This window comes from Leptonotus elevatus, chromosome 2, assembly GCF_054856555.1.
Source record: "Leptonotus elevatus isolate MCC_2025b chromosome 2, RoL_Lele_1.0, whole genome shotgun sequence".
In the NCBI taxonomy this organism is placed as follows: Eukaryota; Metazoa; Chordata; class Actinopteri; order Syngnathiformes; family Syngnathidae; genus Leptonotus; species Leptonotus elevatus.
The window spans coordinates 12682200-12697926 of NC_141240.1; the positions used below are offsets into that span (position 1 = coordinate 12682200).

Here is a 15727-nt window from a genome sequence, read left to right on the forward strand (position 1 = left end):
TGTTCGCCCCGCCCACCAACCGCAACCCTGGGTTCAGTCTGTGCGCCAAGATGGCGACTTCCATCGCCTCGTATCTTCCACATCGTCGCGTTTGTAACTGAACAGCTTTTCCACGCAAAGGCACAGGGGAACCGAGTCGTCGTCAATGGCTAACGGAAGTGGTTTCCTCATGCTTGCTTGGTGCGGGGAGCCGGTGTCAATGGCGGCCTAAGGGAGTGCTGTTTTAACGGAGTATGGCCACCGAGAACAGGATCAATTTTTGGAGGAGAAACGCAAAGGTTCCAGGAAGGTAGGACTTTCCCCACTCGCACTTCCGTTTGTTCAGATGTTTTGTAAATCATGTTCAGGACATTTAAGAGTAGTGTAGCTATACCATACAGTACGTGTACCGTGACACTAACTTGAATAGTAACGTTTACTGGTTGGCTTTAATGCTTTTAACTGCTTGTGGAAGTACGTCGGTGAAATCGTATGCAGCAGACGAGCCGTTTGGCTGTGGACTTGAATTTATTAACCTTGAGGTTTTATGCCCATTTTGTCGTTGCGTTGCCCGTATTTGTCAAAACATCAAAATTAACCTCTGGCAAAATCAAGTCGCTTTCATCTCTCCGTGTTCTGTCACTAACCAGTTGCCCGCCATATGCTCTTGCTGGCAGGCAGACTGCTAGCGTCGGCTAACTAGCATTGACAGGATAATTTGGCTAACTAGTGTTAGCCATCTACCAATGTCAACGTCACTGTTAATCTCCTAACCTGGAGAGACATACAGTCTCACTCTTAGTTTCTTTGCCTACTCATTTGTTTGTCCTAAATGTAGACTGTTCTGCTTATAAAGATAAGACCTATCGTTATAGGTCACGTGTCACCATCTGCCAAGGCAGGCTGAAAGGATCTGCACTGAAATTGTTGCAGCCTTTGACACACTCAGGCACCAACACACACATACTACACGCACACATACAACACTTAAAACGGGAAATCCAAACATCCACTGTGTTTGAACAGGGACACTCAGCAGGTACTACTGCTCTTTGCTTTGTCTGTCTGACAGACACTGCCATTGTCACATCATTTCATTTTTTCTCACCTTTTAATTGATTTAAGTAAACACCAACGAGTTTGCCGTCCTTTCAACGAAAGACACCGAAAGGAGATGTTGCACCCACGAAGGCCTCTAATTAAGATCTTATGATTGAGTGACATGATTATAGATTTGGTGTGATAGTAGCTTTGAAGGAGCCACGGCAGCTCTTTAAAAAGTTGTTTTCTGCCAGTAACGCTTAAAAGGATTTAAATATTGTATCTTATTTGCTGTATTACAATCTTATCCTGGTTTTAAATTGTGTCTTCTTAGATTTGAACCAGAACAGGATGTGCATAATGTGTCTGTACTACATGCTAAACAACCCATCAATGAATAAAAATAAATAATAATACCAAGCAAAGCAGACAGGTGTCTGTCAACTTTCTTTGCATAAATAAGTGGTAAAATGCTTTCCTCCGTGACTCTTGGCATGAACATAGACAAAAAGTGTCAGTGAAGTTGTGTGAGCCTGTCTGCAGTTCACATGTGGTCTTCTCCAGCGTGCAGCCTGTTTATGGAGCACAGCATCCTCCTCTTGACCCATGTCTGCGACGCTCGTAAGTGCTTACTACAAATGGACTGCATGCTGTCATGTTGTCCGTGTTGATGCATTTCATCAAGGCCCATGCCTCAGCTTGATTTGGTTTGCAGCCAATTATTTCCCACTTTTTGTTTCTGACATTTACCGGTATGTAGAACCTCTGGTGATTTTGTTCTTTGTCTTAGTGTCATTCTATCAACACTTCTTGTAAATGCGAAGACCAATTCATGTCTTTTCTTTCCATACAGGTATCCCAAAGATGCAAAACTGAAGTTAAACAATCTCAAGTCTAAAAAGACATCAAGCTTCCATGAGTTTGCACGGAGCACAAACGATGCTTGGGACATTGATGACGATGAGGAGGAGAATGATTTTCTTGGTGCCCCTGCCCTGTGTTCTTCCCTACCATCAGGACTGCACTCTGCATTCACCCAAAAGCAGGTAGCCACTTGATATAATGCCCGGGCGCTTATTTTTTGTTATCGGGAGGGCGCAAATGGTGCTTAATTGTGGACGTGCGGTCAAAATAAATCATGTGGACCAGATCAAAGGAAAAGTTCCATGCTAGAAGTACCGGTGTGTACTTCCTATAAAAGTGGGCTGAAATATGTTAGACAATTTAACAGCCAATCGCGCTGCACAAGACATAATCGAGAGCTGAATAGGGAAAAGTTGTGTGAGTCTAGTTGCTAAAATGTTATTATCAAAACTAATTGTACAATTAAAGGAAGTATGTTATGAGAAAGCTGTAACATTTAAATGATCTACCTCTGGGCTCAAGACTAACTATGTTTTTTTTTTTTTTTTTTTTTTGGGTGCATCAGCACAAAAGTTAGGTGCATACAAATTTTCGCCTGCATCACATTCGGCGCCGCCATTTTATAGCTTCACTCTTCTTCTTTTTTTTAAACAAAATTGTTGCCTTTCTCTTTCGGCAATATTGATTAACAATCATGAAGTTCTTTATCTGAATCACAATTCCACAAGAAAGGTAACTTACTCAAAACTATTGGTGCTGGAATTGTTGGTTACATACATGGCACTTGGCGGCAGCACGCAATGATCGGGCGAGGTCTGATCAGTGTTACTACTTGGAGTGTGGCCACTTGTCCGGTCCAAGACACCGAGCAAAATTATGACACCAATGTCATGGTAATCTATCTGACAAAGCGGCAAATAATTTTAGCTTCTCGCTCTTCACAACACGCGTATCTCCAAACGCATTGTACGCACACAGGCGAGAGGCTTCCTCTCTCCACTCCTTAACATTTTTTAGTCATACCTAATTTTTGGTCGCTTTGAGTATTTTTCCTTAAAACTACATAAAATTAATGGCAATTTAATTCCCCCCCCTAATCTATATTTAGTAGAGAAATCTCAATAAAAATGAATTGAATTCAAAGTGCTGCACATGAAAGGATGCACGAGTAAAGTGACTGATACAGAGATGACAAATTTATGTGGTACTTCACAGCCATATAAAAGCTTTTAATTAGCTCAATGCTAAAGTAGAGAGGAGTAATTGGTTTACTATGTTTGTTTTATTGCTGCGCTGTCCCCACATGTAGGTATGTTTTTTGTTTTGTTTTAATAAACAATATTACAACCCCCCTCCCCCCAAATGGTCCACTGACCCCAGTTTGAGAATCCCTACCTACATGATTATCTACAATAATATATATATTTTTAATAATAAGCAACAATATTCAGTCTTAGTTAAATAGCAGTAAATTGATGTTGATGCTTCATAATATGCCATGTTAAGTGTTTCAGTGTTTAAAGAGGATTCAGATCTCAGTACTTGAAGTCAGTTTCAAACCATGGAACTTTAAAAAGTAATAGTTCATATATTCCTCTTTTGCGTGTCCCGTGTCTCTGTCAAGAAAAATAATTGAGGACCACACTACTGAATATGCATCCTGGTATATTATTTCCTTGCATTACTGTTCTGGCGAGAACAACCCTACTTCTGCTTGGAGGAAACAATATTAGCTAGTAATTCCTGCAGTAGTTATCAGTGATTAAATCAGGAAATTATACTCTAATTGAATTCTGATCTGCTTCTTCTTGTCCATTGAGAAGCAAGTTGCGGCTGGTGTCACACAAAGTGGGATTTCACACACAACAGAGGAGGACACTGAGCCCGAGCTTGCAAACAGCAAGGTGGTCAAGTCGAACAGCGAAATCCACCTCAGCACATCCTCAGGTAGGAGATAATTATAGTTACTTTAACCTGAACAACCAGTGAGTAGTTAATCAGGTGATTCATAATTATAATCTTGTGGAGCTGTTACAATTATATCGTCAGCTGTCAATTACGTCAGCGCACCCCTGGCACTTACTGCCGCTTTATGTTTAATCTTACAGTCGTACTGTATTAGTTTTCGTTGAACAACTAAGTCACTAATCCAGCTCTTCAACCCAAACATGCATTGGATAGATAGATGGATAGATTACTCAACCCGTTAGGGAAATTAGATTGTCACGACAACAGTATTTACAATTACAGTACACCAAAATAGGAGCAACAAACAACATGAAATTAAAACAAATACAAGAGCAACATTTGAGGGGACCCAAGGGGGAAATTTTTATCTAATCCAGTGGTGTCAAAGTCCGGTCCTCGAGGGCCTGAGTCCTGCATGTTTTTAGAGGTTTCCCACGCTCAACACAGCTGATTCATATTAAAGCTCATCAGCAAGCTGATAATGATCCCGATTATTGAATCAGGTGTGTCGGAGTAGAGAAACCTCGAAAACATGCTGGACTCGGTCGGCCCCTCGAGGACCGGACTCTTAACACCTGTGATCTAATCTAAGAAGTTACAAAGGAGACAGATATTTGTTGGTCTGTGGCAAGTAATAAATTATTATTAAGTAATAAGTATAGTCCAATTGTTCCACACCACTTGCCATACAACTAGCGCAAAAGCAAGTTGGCATACTGAAAGTGAAATATAATGGCATATTGATGATTATAAATATAATACAGTCAGTATGTATGACTTGAATGAAAATGAACTGTTAATATACGGTATTTTATTTACAATCAAGATATTGCAGATTGAAGGCATATTTGAACACTGAATACACTTAAGGAGGAGTCATGAATATAGACTGTGTAAACAGTGTATAATATACATTATTGACATGCATAATGTTGATTGTACATGTGAAATATATTTAAGATTATTGCACAGTGTTAAGGAGTATTTTTAAATGAATAGCAAACAGCATCAAATATGGCAACTGTTGTTTCCAGTAGCATAGCTGCATAAATCCATTTGAGAAAGAAGCTGAGTGTCATGGAGAAGATGTCACTGAATGTCCAAGAAAGAAAGGCTTGCTTAGTGATCTCTGGTCCTTCACTCAATCACCCATCTCCATCTTCAATCCCACGATGTCGTCAGCGTTCTTGATGACGTTATATCATTTTTATTTTATTTTTTCCTTTGACTCTAGTGATGCCACTAACAAGAGCCTGTTTTTCACATACACGCTGCACTGTGCACTCACATTAGTAGAAAGTACTCTCTATCTCTTTCTCTCATACACTCACTTTAGTCTCACTGTAAAGTGTTATCGACTTGAACGCCACAATGGGCATTGTAGATAAATTGTACTCATGGCCTACCTTTTGAAGAATTGCAAAGAGGAATGCTCCAGACTGCATACAAATTTGGATACGGCCTATTACATACTGTCACAACACATGACCTTAAGCATTCCTGGTAGTCTGATGTATTACAGTTTCTGTTGTCAATATGTTATAAGATACTGGGATGCCATCTGACATAAAAAAAAATAATGTGTTGTTGTTAATGTGTGATAACCTGGGATTGTGTAATAGGCATACTCAACAGTTTGGTGTAGGTACGTTTTGAGATCGAAATCATCCGAAGTTTTTACTTTTCAAAGACTAGCAGAGACAAGTGAGTGCACTTTTGACAACTTTGATTTTGTCATCGTTGTCATTATGCGTTTACCTTCCGACCAGAAGTTTATATGCCGCCGAATTGCTGCTGCAGCGTAGAGTCCATCCTGCCCTCCCGCGTTGTCTCTTGACTATCCTGTATTTTCCTCGGTAGCCTGAATCTGGGCTGCTGTGGTACCTGCAAACATGTGTAAATTGAGCCTAAGGACCTGGGCTTTAAACTGGTTAAATGTAAAAAATCTAGTCGTTGGAGAGATTCTTGTCTGTTTCCTGGCTACTGTCAAGGTGCCCTTGAGCAAGCCCCCCTCCCCCAGCTTACAGGGTGCATTACTTTGTGCACCCCTTTCTCCTTGCATGTCTGCCTGCATGTATGTAATCCGGTTCTCTGTGATGCGCAACACACACACAAATACAAAGTAGTCTGAGTTTGAAGATTCTTCTGAGGGATTACACTGAGTATGACAAAATTACATAAAAATTCAGGGGATTTGTTCTCTGGAGGCTTCACTGTAGTTTCCCTCTTTTGAACACAATTTTTTCAAATGCAGTCATAGAGTGTCACAATTGGTACCTTCCCTAGATTGCCATAGTTACTGTTGTCATGGGTTTGAGATGGTCCTAGGTTACAAATGGCATTTACAATATACAATGTACCTCATTGGGTATATTGCCTTGCTTTAGTGATGTACACTTAAAATGTGAGCCATTCCACATCTTTAAACATTTGCTTGTCTTGACCTTCCACAGTTCGCTCCACACTGCAGAAGCAGCAGTCTCTTCCAGTTCGGCCCATCATCCCTCTGGTGGCTCGCATTTCAGACCAGAATGCATCAGGAGCCCCTCCCATGACAGTGCGGGAAAAGACCAGGCTGGACAAATTCAAGCAACTGCTGGCTAGTGCCAACACCGACCTTGGTAGGACACCAGCTCCATACACGTGGCAATGAGTCATCGTAGCTGTGATGGGGCTAATTTTGAAAATTGTGATTGGTTTCAGAGGAGCTGCGAAAGCACAGCTGGTCAGGCATACCCAGAGAAGTTCGTCCGATCACATGGAGGCTCCTCTCTGTAAGAGGCATTACAAGTAATTGTGTAGTATTACACATTGTATTTCATATTATTTTGAGGTACTCACCCCCCCCCCCCTCTCTCTCTTTGCTCCCAAAAAGGGTTACCTGCCAGCCAACAAGGAGCGCAGGGAGCTCGTGCTCAAAAGGAAGCGGGAGGAATACTTTGGCTTCATTGTGCAATACTACCACTCCAGAACAGATGAGCACTACAAAGACACATACCGACAGGTAATGTTTACCAGGGCTGCTTTAGAATACTAGTGGCCCACAACAAAATTCATGTCATTTTATGCTATTACAGTAGGTATTAGGGTGGCACCAAAAATAGTTTTTCATTGTTTTTCAGGCCTATATGAATTGAACATAGTATCAAATTTGGCAGGGTGCAGAAAATGATCACCTTTCGAACGGTTTTCGGTCTTGGGTTTTTCGTTTTTTGTTTCAGCCGAGAGTTTTTATTTTGGTGCATCCCTAATGCTTACTGTAGGAATGAAGCCTATTTATTGTTTCCTCTTGGTAGATTCACATCGACATTCCAAGGACCAACCCTCTGATTCCATTGTTCCAGCAACCTGTAGTGCAAGAGGTAACTAAAAAGCTAAATAAGACATAAGAACAATGTTGCTCATCCTATCAATTAGCATTTAAGGAGTTTTGAGCAAATATGTTATAGAATGCACCCCTCCTTCATAAACCACTTGTTAAAATGTAATACAGTACCTGTGACACATTCATGGGACCAAAGTCTTTGATAGATGAATTTCTATTCACATGTTCCAGAATGTATAATGAATAGACAAAATCTAACTTCTAACTCAACTTTATTTGGGCTTCTTCAGACATTATTGTCATCTCTCTTGCCTTCAGGTGTTTGAGCGTATCCTCTTCATCTGGGCTATTCGACACCCGGCCAGTGGTTACGTCCAGGGAATCAATGATCTAGTCACGCCTTTTTTTGTGGTCTTCCTGTCTGAGTTCGTCAGTAAGTTGTTGTCATTGTTTGATTTAAGGCTTGCATAAGATGTTGGGCACAGTTTTTACGCCCGATGCCCTTTCTAGTTTCTACCTTATACCCTTTCCACGACCGGCTGTACCCTCTATGCATTGACATACTCTGTCAAGACATCTTAAAGAAAGGATTCCTTAATTTTACTTGGAAAAAATTTGCAAACGCGTGTGCAGCTGCACGTCCTGATTCTCTCGTACTCTATAGTTTATTTTGTGCCTGAAAGGACCATGCGGCGCCGCAAAAGACAATCTCAGTAGGCTTATTTCTTAGTGTTGGCTCGAAACGATGGCTTCATTCTTTCAGGGTTAACGCAATATGCATTCCATTTGGCGTAATTGGCGTAGCTGTGTATAATTGTGCAGCCTAGTCCAATGTTTACACACCTGATGGTTTTCTAGTAACGTTTTCATTAAAGTTGTCAACCAGCTCTATTTTAATATGTTCATGTAAAATAAAGTTGGCACAGGAATTATAGAAAATAAATTAACTTTTTACTGAGCTGCAAATTAACTACTGTATATTAATATATAAGTGAGGTATCCCTGTGAGAGTTTTGTGCTTATTATCATCCTCTCCTTTTTGTACCTTTTGTACATATAAATGAATTAATGTACTATTCGCGTTATTAAAATGGTGCCATGTTTGAGTACATTTCTCATGATGAATTTATTCAGTCAATGCCAGCCAAAATCCGATTTTTAGCCCATCCAGATTGCAACTGGATGGTTCTTTTGTAGTCTGAACAGTCATGAAGCACACGAAATCCGTAGACAAACTCATAGACGACAACGCTGTCCTGTCGGCTCCTCGCATGTGCACCCAGAAACAGAATTATTGGCTGGTCATAGCCATAGACATTAAAAAAAAAAAAGGTTCTGTTATAAATGTGTACATTTTACGGTCCTCACACGGTTAACGCGCTTGCAAAGGAACCAGTCGGGCAGTGCCTCTATACAACGTCAGCCTATCAGATGGGTCGATAACGTGGCCCAGTCTGAACACGACCGGAATCCGATTTGGACACTTGCTAAAACAGTGTGGACAGTCAGCCTTAAAAATGGGATTTGAGGAGGAATTGGATTGGTATCAGATATGCAGGTCAGTGAAATGTCATTTAGTGTCTGTCATCCACTCTTCTAGTGGAGGACATGGAGAACTTTGAAGTGGCTGCTCTGTCTCCAGACATTCAGAGGAACATTGAGGCTGACAGCTTCTGGTGTATGAGCAAACTACTGGATGGAATACAGGTCTGCACATGCATTTGTATTTTCTCTTTTTCTTCAAATTTGCTGTGGTTGTGAAGTTTGCTGTTGTTTTAGGACAATTACACCTTTGCTCAGCCGGGAATCCAGAACAAAGTCAAAGCTTTAGAGGAACTTGTTAATCGGATCGATGGTAAGTGGGTTCTTCATCAACCACTTTTTTCACTGCAAAACAGGCCCGCAATTCGGCGCGTACCTTGCACAATATTGGCTTTGGACCCAAGTACTACATTTACTAGCTAATTCATGTTGAAAGATAAACATGCCTCAGCTTAACCAAACTGTTTGTGTTTTCTACCTTTAGAGGACATTCACAATCATTTCAAAAAATATGAGGTGGAATATCTACAGTTTGCTTTCCGGTGGATGAACAACCTGTTGATGAGGGAGCTGCCACTGCGCTGCACAATCCGCCTCTGGGATACTTACCAGGTGACATGTTAGTCATCATTTAAAATGTAAAAATTTTTTAAATGTCGTCTGTCTAGCAGTGGCAGTTCATCAGTAGAGGGCGCTAGGACACTGCCCCCCTGCCCTTGAAAGGCACACAAAATTCAATAATACTATAGTAATGAATTGAAACTTACAAAAGTAACAATAAATAGTACCTTTGTTAAAAATTAAACAATCAAAATCAGCCATTACCTTTGAATTGTCGGTCAACAAAATTATTTAAAAAAAATAATAATAATAATGAAACAGGCCTGAACAAAAATGATGGTATCTCTATAAAAGATTGAAAATAATTTGACCAGAGGGACATGTTTAATTCAGGTCCATCAATCCATTATCTACAGCTTATCTGGGGTCGGGTCGCGGGGACAGCAGCTTTAGCAGGGAAGCCCAGACTTCCCTCACCCCAGCCACTTCATCCAGCTCCTCCGGCAAGATCCCAATGCATTCCCAGCGCAGTCGTGAAACATAGACAGTGTCCCAACATCTGCCACTGCTATCGAGTATGTGGACAGATCCATTTAAAAATATATATATATTAGGGCTGTCAAAATGTAAGTGTTAACTCTGGAGATTAATTGAAAGTCATTATAGGCTCCAGCACCCCCGTGACCCTTTTGAGGAATAAGTGGATTGGAAGATGGATGGATAATGCGTTTTTTGTTTTTTTATCTACTCTGTTAACTCAGTGTGCAGCCAAACTTGGAGGAGTCACTGGCGGGAAGATGAATAATCATGGACTATAGGTAGCTTTACATTCTGATTTAATTGCTTGATGCTTGTTGGAGAACTCTAAAGTAATTTGCACACTTTGCAGAGCCAAATTCAAATCGCCTTTGGCGTAGCATCTCAGAGCAAAATTCCCTGCGCAAGTTACCTCCACAGGGCCTCGCGAACCAATGCTGCTGGAGTGTGGTGCTCGTGAGCGGAACTAAACCTGCAACGCGAGAAGTTCTGAGAATTGTTTGTTTGAGTCCATTTTGATTGTTTTGTTTACCAGTTCTATTCAAGGATCAAATAAAACTATTAGAATAGTGTTTGGTTCTAAATATACTTTCTATTTGATGATTTTACATTAATTTCAAGATTTTACTCAAGTAAATATCTGTTGCAAGCTTTGAAGAAAAAAAAGTAGAAGTAGAAAAATGTGATTAGCTGCAATTAATTAGTTTTAAAAAAAAAAATAAACCGTTACCTATACAGTATATATCATTGTGTGAAAATGACTTTCAAATGTTTGTGTTACATTTGTTTTTGTTTTGTTTTCCACAGTCTGAAGCAGAAGGGTTCTCCCACTTTCACTTGTATGTCTGTGCCGCTTTCCTCATTGAGTGGCGCAAAGAAATTCTCTCCATGGTTGACTTTCAGGTATGCATGCCTTTTAGCCACTTTTTAGTCTGACTGCTTATTTACTTTAAAATATTTTAGACACCCAAAGACCAATTATTGTAAACTGTAAGGCCTTAAGTTTTTCGGAAGGATGTTGATTTATGAACAAACATACACCAAAAGTGCTTTTCTGTTATTCAGAGTTCCCCAAGAGGAGCCCAGTGTTTTTGCCACTTTATTTACATAGTGCTGCGGTTGTAATCGATTTCAATTATTATTTATTGTTTTAATCAGGTATTGTTCAATAAAACATACATGATTAATGTAACTGGATTGCATTCAATTCTAAATGTAAATATTAATATATATATATTCATACTAATGTGCCAATTAAGAGCAAGAAGTTTCAATTGGCAGCATTTATACTTCTGAGAATGTCTTCCATGTAAATAATAATTGGTACTGCATGAAATCCTTAACTGTATCGAAAATCAATGTGAATCGTGAATTAAATCGAATCGGGGACTTCTGAATCAAACCGATTTTGGAAATCTGAATTGATACCCAGCCCTAGACAGTTTGACCATTTAATGATCTAGTCATGCCGCTCTCTGTCTTCTTCCTGTATGAGGAGCTGTTTAGACAGTATGAGAATGTTTGGAGAGAGAAAAAGGATCATTTATAGGCAATGTCTGCACAGAATTGTTTCAAGTAAAGTGTGTGTGTGTGTACACACGAGAACACTGTAATGACAGGCCTGTGTAGCACTGTAACACTGGCACAAGAAATGACCAAAAACAGAAAAAAAGAAACCATCCCATATAATCAAACTCCTAATAATGCCGATGAAAGACATTTGGGAGCGCAGAGCACTAAAGCCCTTATCCCCCTGAATTGCGAATGTTGCAGAACGTTCTGAAAGTTGCGTTTCGCCAGGGTTCGGAATTGGTCGCAATATGTCGCATCGTAGTTGTCATTGTCGCAAGGATTGTTGCGAATCCATTGTTTTGCCAACATGCGCATTTGCTCAAAATCCTGTCGGAATTCGTCATAATTTGTCATAAGGCGTGTCGGCAAAGTTTTTTTCCAGGTCCCATTCATAAATTCACTCTGCGTCCATGTACTACGATGAGAGAGCACTTGTGTTCAGGCGGAGCGCGCTCTGTTTTGGAGAAGTGAGGCCCTGCCTGCAACAGCACACGCATTGAAATCATATTTCAAAAACAAAAAGCTATCTTGAAGACGTGTTGAACATATTTTCTAGTTTGTATTTCAAAAAAAAACAATACTGTGAGTTTCATTATATTTTCAGACTATTATTAGCACATGTTATTAGCCAATTTTGGGGACTATCAGTCACGGTTTTCATTCATACGCCACCGTAATGCATGGACCGGGTACGCATGCACATGAGGGTTAGCTGTGTCGTGCGGCAGTCATTTCTGCAATTAATTGTCTTTTTTTTTTTTTAAGAATATGGAACCTGAGATGGAGTGATATAATTATGGAAATAGGCCTACTTGACGACGCCATACTCATTTTATTTTTTTTTAGACCATGCGGGAAATAAGTCCAAAATGAATTGGGCTGTGTCGCGTGCACACAAACGTGTCACAGCGATGACGTGACTGGAGAAAAATGTCCAATAATTACATCTTCTAATAAAAAGGAAACATTTCTAATCTGTTGTGTGGGTCTATTTGACTCCAATTTTAGATTAATTCGTGCATTGTCCCAAATGTCGCTTTTACATCGCAGATATGTCGCATAATGACAGGGACGACAACCTCATATTTTGCAAATTGAACATTTGCAACGCTCTGCTAGGTACCAAAGTGAGTTCTTACAAAAGTTTTTGTGATTTAACACAATAAAGGAAAATGAGACTGATGCCACGTTAAAGCACTCCCGTTATTGATTTTATTCAAAATATTTCTGTGCATATCCTCTGCTCCGGTCACTCCACAGGTTTACAAGTGTGAGTTCAAGCTGAGCAATTCTTTACAAAACGTCTTTGGTTCATAAAGATGTTTGCTCAGGGCAATTGTCATAAAGATTAAATGTCTGATGTTCTTTTGCTCTTCAGGGCCTTCTTATACTATTGCAGAACCTTCCCACAATCCACTGGGGCAATGAAGAAGTTGGCCTTCTTCTGGCTGAAGCTTACAGACTGAAGTACATGTTTGCAGATGCGCCCAGCCACTACAAGAGATAGGCTTCCTCTTTACAGCACATACAGCGCTTGAACATTTCATGTCTGTGAGCCTTCTGATAAGCCCACAAAAAAACTGTCCTGTGAAAATGAATCCTCGCGGTGACGGTCACACTGGACTTAATGGTGAATATAGAACTGGGTTGCCATCCTCTTTTGCAATTTAACACTGGACTGTTACAGTATAGAAGCACACAAACACACACCTGTCATCTTGATCCATACATGCAGCTCTTGATTGTTTCTCCTGTTTAATGTGTTTCCAGAACAATTTAGGATTTGAAAGGATGGTGAATGTCTTGGTGGTGTACAGATGATATTTTTACAGATTGTATTATTAAGTTATTGTTTTAATAAGTACTAAATATTAGCTGTGAGCAAGGAAATTGGGATCCTGAAGTCTAATATGTCAAAAATAGTTGAACACTGTAAAACTTTTAAAAATTACATTAAACCTGTGTCACTCACAACTTTTCCTCCAGATAAATTTCACTTCAAGTAAAAATAAGCGAGATAGAAATTGGATGAATGGATGGTCAGAATTATCTGCAATGCACAATCGGCTAATCAAGAGAGAGTGCCCCTTAATCTCAAAATGTATCATGTTTTGGAATGAGATATGTTGTTTTATTGCATTAACAGATGTATAAACTAAGAGTAGCGGACTAATAGTTTTCTGTTGATGTTACATTTCAACTTACTAAAAGTATCAGAAAACATTTTTGCTTTAAATGTGGTTTGTTTGGGATGTTTAGGGCCTTTAACCATCAGGCTAATGTAGCGCACTTAATACTGTATGGTTGAAGTAACACAAATTGTGTATTTTAATATTTCAGTTGGGGTCGTTAAGAAACAAGTGGTTCCCAAACCCATGTAGTATTATACTGACATGTCTGCTCTTTTTCTATTTGCTATTAAAAAAAAAATGTGACAAACAACAACTTTCTTTAAACCAGAATAGTGGCATTTTGATTATAAAATAAAATATATGGAACATCCGTGATTTGCCTTTGGTTTCCAAAGTTAAACATTAAATTATTCAAATGATCGTCCTCTGGGAGCAGTGATCCCATAATCTTTTGCCCGGGGGTTGTACATCCACCCTGTTGGCCTGCCACTCTTGTTTGCCACTATACTGCATTGCTGGTGTGTCCAAAATGAGACCAAAAATGCTCTTGGAGGTACGAGGATTCCACCTGACACCAGCAAAACCATAACACACCACAGGAGTGGCATGGCTAAGATGGCTCAGAGTAGCTGTCCCCTAATCTGAAAACCTTCAGGTGGGGTTGTTCCTCAACCCTTGAGTAGCTTTTTTTTTTTATGGTAAAATATAGGGGACATCTTTCAGCAACATAGTCAATAGTACTGTGTATTTCAACTTAATTTAGTCAAAGTACAGTCAGTTCTGTGGAAACACCGTAGCACTGCTGACGGTATGTGATGATACCTTTGTAATGTATTGTACTGTGGTGACAGTCATCTTCACATTCAGAGACATTCCCCAGGAACCTGTACCTTTATGGGACGGAAGCAGTGATCTCACCAGGTCCACGTTCACATGGTCAAAACGTGCTTTGTCATCAGTTATGCTGCTTATTTGTTTTCTTTTGTACCCACTTTTTGAAATCATACATAAGATTTGGTAATGAATGGGAACTGGGGTTGTAGGTCACACGTCTTTATAGGAGAGGATTTTAACAGCAACATTTAATTTGGTGTAACAGTTTTAGGCCTTGGTCATCTCTTTTAAATGTGGATTTTTTTTAAAGTAAATATTTAGTTGTGGTATTGTTAATGTTGAATTTGTTCAGACTTGATACTTGATGCCTGGCTTTTATGGCAGCTATTCAATAAAAGTTTTTGATTAGTTTTCAGGAATCATTTGGCTTTTCCAACATCAGTTTAACACAAAGTTTTAAGTGAGGTGTTTGTACATTTGTACTGGAGTTTAATTTTGGTACAGCTTTTGCATTATTTTTTTTTGAGTGCTAAAATATATTCCCTACCTAAATGTTACTCATTCAGGTACATTTCCCCCCTCATGCCTACCATTAAGGTATTGCTCATTCCATGATAATTTTCCCAATTTTGTCCATTGTAATGTTGTGATCTACTTGCTGACCAAATCAAAACATGTTCATGAATGTCTGTTTCTGTTTAATCAATGCCAAATTAGTATTTGGGTCAATACACACTTTTGAGTTAGCAGACATTTACTTAAGCCTTAAAGGAAGAATTGAATTATTACAGTATTTGCTGTAGTGTTACTTGTTTATATTAAACGACCGATCTTAATTTCGACCAATCATATTGTCTGTGTGGTTATTTTATTTATTTATATTTTCAGTTAAATTCCTTGTCTAACAACAAAAATATATACTCATACATTCCAGTTTAGTGTCAAATCATCATAAATCAAAATTATATATCAACTCATTCACTGCCATCGACGGCTATAGACGTCAAAAATTAATTTGAACTATTTCTATTCGTTTAATATTTGTTCCCACTTTTGTTAACAGGAGTATGAAAACCTAGACATGTTTTTATTGTATATTTAGAACAGATATAAAATGTGTGATTAATCAAGAGTTAACTTGTGAAGTCATGGGATTAATTATGATTAACAAATGTAATCGCCCCTAATTTTTAATAATATTTTCCTTTTTTTAAAAAAAAAAGAAGAAAGAAAAGATTAAAATTAGGGGCGTAATGTTTTTCGTAATTAATTGCATGATTTCACTAGTTAACTCACAATTATTCACACATTTTATATATCTGTACAAAATGTACAATATTTTTTTCTAGGTTTTCATACTCTTAACAAAAGT

General features: G+C 39.1%; 1 protein-coding gene across 4 annotated transcripts; it reads left to right on the forward strand.

Annotated features, from left to right (window-relative positions):
* Positions 1 to 24: 24 nt before the first annotated feature.
* Positions 25 to 15201, forward strand: tbc1d22b (TBC1 domain family, member 22B). 4 transcript variants are annotated; one of them, XR_015094158.1, is made up of 15 exons: positions 25 to 289; positions 1585 to 1641; positions 1874 to 2066; positions 3705 to 3831; positions 6306 to 6473; positions 6556 to 6626; positions 6728 to 6856; positions 7149 to 7214; positions 7496 to 7610; positions 8778 to 8884; positions 8957 to 9032; positions 9204 to 9331; positions 10042 to 10098; positions 10625 to 10720; positions 12768 to 12812. XR_015094158.1 is itself a non-coding variant. In XM_086069524.1 (14 exons), exons 1-14 carry the CDS (start codon positions 234 to 236, stop codon positions 12894 to 12896), a joined length of 1518 nt encoding a protein of 505 aa, XP_085925650.1. In that variant the 5' UTR covers positions 25 to 233; the 3' UTR covers positions 12897 to 15201. The 4 variants fall into 4 exon arrangements, 3 of the variants coding, with proteins under 3 accessions (XP_085925650.1, XP_085925651.1, XP_085925652.1); XM_086069524.1 differs by lacking the exon at positions 10042 to 10098 and having other exon boundaries at positions 12768 to 15201; XM_086069525.1 differs by lacking the exon at positions 10042 to 10098 and having other exon boundaries at positions 3708 to 3831; positions 12768 to 15201.
* The last annotated feature ends 526 nt before the right edge of the window (positions 15202 to 15727 follow it).

Excerpts from the sequence above, each read along its gene's own strand:
- tbc1d22b (XM_086069524.1), top strand. The coding sequence starts at position 234 with ATGGCCACCGAGAACAGGATCAATTTTTGGAGGAGAAACGCAAAGGTT. Across the intron at positions 6,474-6,555 it reads TAGTGCCAACACCGACCTTG|AGGAGCTGCGAAAGCACAGC; the intron begins GTAGGACACCAG and ends GATTGGTTTCAG. Across the intron at positions 9,332-10,624 it reads GCCTCTGGGATACTTACCAG|TCTGAAGCAGAAGGGTTCTC; the intron begins GTGACATGTTAG and ends TGTTTTCCACAG.